Below are 3,658 nucleotides of genomic sequence, written 5' to 3'. Positions count from 1 at the left end.
CATAAAAAATGGCGCCATTGCCGGGGACGGTATATTGTTGAGTTGTTATCTTTTATTGCTTTTTATTTGTGTCTTTCTCTACCTTGGGGAAATTACGTCCTGAAGGTATTTCTTACCCTTTCTACTTAATTTACATTGCAAGATGGACTTTATAGATTGTTGTGTAGGGGAACATGTGATCACTACCCTCATCAAAGATCCCTTGGAAGCTTTATCGGCCTTAGAAGCAAGTGAGGCCAAAGATAGGCATTGGGAGATAGAGGTAGATCTCTTGGAGGCCGCACTAGCCAACAAGGAACTTACTTATGAGCAATCAATGAAAGTGGAAAGCATTATCAACAAGCCAACTCAAGAAATTACGGTGAAAAGTGAGGTACAAACTCCATATTTAAAACCCCTTCCCCCAAATTTGAAGTATGCTTACCTGGATGAGTTAAAGACCAAACCCGTTATCGTTAATGAAAAACCTGATGAAGGTTAATTGAATGATTTGCTTGACGTATTAAGGAAACACGAAAAGACTATAGGTTATTGTCTAGATGATTTTAAGGGTATAAGCCCCTAATTTTGCATGCATAGGATACATCTAGAAGATGATCATAGACCTACCATCCCAGGTCAAAGGAGACTAAACCCCAATATGCAAGAAGTTGCAAAAGGAGAGGTCGTGAAATTACTTGATGCGGGAATTAGTTTCCCTATCTCGGACTCTTTGTGATTTAGCCCCGTTCAAGTGGTTCCATAGAAAGGAGGTACCACGGTGGTGAAAAATAATAAGAACGAGCTAAAACCCACAAGGATAGTCACGGGATGGCGAATGTGAATTGATTATCGTAAATTGAATTCTGCAAGAAGAAAGGATCATTTCCCTCTCCTATTCATTGATCAAATGCTTGAAAGGCTTGCTTCCAACAAGTTATTTTGTTAACTTGATGGATACTCGGGATTTTTCCAAATCCCGATACATCCGGCTGACCAACACAAAACCACCATCACATGCCCCTATGGCACTTTTGCTTATAGAAGAATGCCCTTCGAGCTATGTAATGCTCCCACCACATTCCAACTTTGTATGATGAGTGTCTTTTCCGACTTCATAGAAATCATAATGGAAGTATTTATGGACGATATTAGTGTTTATGGAAAAGATTTTGAATCGTGTTTGCGTAATTTGTCTCTTGTCTTACAAAAGTGTGAGGATGTGAGCCTTCTACTAAATTAGGATAAGTGTCGCTTTATGGTCAATGAAGGTATTGTCTTAAGCCATTTGATTTCGGAAAAGGGTATCGAAGTAGATAGAGCTAAAGTTGAGGTGATACAGAAGTTGCCTCCACCCGTAAACATCAAAGAGGTAAGGAGCTTTCTCGGTCACGCGGGGTTTTACCGTCGTTTCATAAAAGACTTTTCAAAAATTGCAAAACCCCTAACTCAACTTTTGCTTAAGGATGCCTCGTTCCATTTTACTCACGAGTGTGTTGAAGCATTTGATAGGATCAAAGAAGCTCTAATTTCGGCACCAATAATACAACCACCAAATTGGGAGTTGCCATTCGAGATAATGTGTGATGCAAGCAACTATGCCGTTGGTGCGAGTTTAGGCCAACGGGATGGGACAACTCTACATGTTATATACTATGTGAGCAAGACTCTTGATGCTTCTCAAGTAAATTACGAAACCAAGGAAAAGGAGCTCCTTGCCATAGTCTATGCGTTGGACAAATTCCGGTCTTACTTACTTGGATCCAAAGTGATAGTATTTTCTGATCACCGTGCCCTTAGACATCTCTTGGTCAAGCAGGAATTGAAACCACGCTTACTAAGGTGGATTTTGTTACTTTAAGAATTTGATTTGGAAATAAGGTACAAGAAAGGGGCAGGGAATGTGGTTGTGGATCACTTATCAAGAATCCGGTTTGACACCATTGAGGATGATACACCAATTAATGACTCTTTTCCCAACGATGTACTGATATCCATTCACACTCAAATAAAAATACAAACCACTCAGTGGTTTGCTGACTTGGCCAATTATATTGTTGGAGGAGTCCTCCCACCGGGTTTCAACCATCAACAAAGAAAACGGATCCTCTTTGAAGTAAAAAGATACTTTTGGGATGACCCAAACTTGTACAAGGAGTGTAGTGATGGCTTGTACCGAATATGTGTACCACAATAGGAAGTCCAAGGAGTCTTGAAAGGTTGCCACTCATCTCCATATGAAGGGCACCATGGAGCTAGAATAACGGTTGCAAAAGTCTTGCAATTGTAGTTCTATTAGCGCACAATGTTCAAAGATGATAGAGAATTCATACTTCAATGCGACCCTTACCAAAGGACGGGAATTATATCTTGGAGGAATGAAATGCCACAACGAGGAATATTGGAAGTTGAAATCTTTGATGTATGGGGGATCGACTACTAAGGCTCATTCGTATCCTCCCAAGGCAATAAGTACATTCTCGTTGCCGTTGACTACGTATCCAAATGGATATAAGCAATTGCTACCCTCACCGATGATGTAAATGCAGTAACTAAACTCTTGAAAAATATAATATTCCCAAGATTTGTAGTTCCATAGCCCTAATAAGTGGTGGTGGGACACATTTCCATGAGAAGAAACTTGCATCCCTCTTGACAAAATCCGGAGTTCAACATAGAACCGGCTTGGGGTATCATCCCCAAACGAGCGGTCAAGTTGAAGTTTCAAATAGAGAGATCAAGCAAATTCTTGAGAAGGTGGTTAACAAGACTCGTAATATTGGAGCATGAAGCTTGACGACTCACTTTGGGCTTATAGCACGGCCTATAAGACACCCATAGGAACATCACCCTACAAGTTGGTTTATGGCAAGGCATGCCACTTGTCCATTGAGCTAGAATACAAAGCCTTTTGGACAATCAAAGCTCTAAATCTTGATCTCAAGTTAACTGGGGAGAAAAGGATTTTGCAAATCCAAGAGTTCGAGGAATTCCGACTTCACTCATACGAGAATGCGAAGATCTATAAGGACCACACAGAAATGCTCTATGACAAGAGGATCAAGAAAAAGGCCTTGTATAAGGGAGATAGAGTCCTCTTATTTAACTCTAGGTATAGACTCTTCGTTTTAAAGCTAAACTCACGGTGGTCGGGCCCTTTTGTGATCACCGATGTTGGGAAATATGGCGATTTCGAGATAATGTCGGAAAAAGGTGATAGATTCAAAATCAATGGCCAAAGGATAAAGCCGTATTATGAAGGTGCTTTCATAGGAGAGGTTGAGATAATCCACCTAGAACCCTCCCACCTTGACAAAGTATTGAATTGAAGGAGAGTTTGGTGGAGTCTTGCCTAAGCCACCATTTGTAAATATACTAACCTCTTAACTTGCATTCATTTGAATTCATTCATTTTAGTTTTTGCATTGCATTTTATGACTTGTATTTAACATATTTTTGACATGAGAGCAAGTGAGAGAGGGTTTCTAATAGTGTTTCAAGTGTATAGGATGTAGAAATCAAGTGCGGGGACGCTTTTGCCTAGGCTAGAAAGCCTATGGAGCGCCACCCCATGATAGGAAGTTCCAAAAAGGAAGGATTTGACAAGCTAGGGAAGAATCCCCACGAGCTGGCCTTAGCTCATGGGAGCTGAAGCTAAAGACGAGCAAAGCAAAAGCCC

At 40.7% G+C, this 3,658-nt stretch overlaps 1 protein-coding gene across 1 annotated transcript; it reads left to right on the top strand.

The window, feature by feature from the left end:
* The first annotated feature begins 2,765 nt into the window (after positions 1-2,765).
* On the top strand, positions 2,766-3,308 carry LOC141632008 (uncharacterized). Its single transcript, XM_074444604.1, has one exon. The coding sequence runs from the start codon at positions 2,766-2,768 to the stop codon at positions 3,306-3,308; it is 543 nt and encodes a 180-aa protein (XP_074300705.1).
* Positions 3,309-3,658: the final 350 nt, after the last annotated feature.

This window comes from Silene latifolia, chromosome Y, assembly GCF_048544455.1.
Source record: "Silene latifolia isolate original U9 population chromosome Y, ASM4854445v1, whole genome shotgun sequence".
Lineage (NCBI taxonomy): Eukaryota > Viridiplantae > Streptophyta > Magnoliopsida > Caryophyllales > Caryophyllaceae > Silene > Silene latifolia.
Note: the sequence above shows the minus strand (reverse complement) of the source record. Positions and strands in the feature narration are given on the sequence as shown.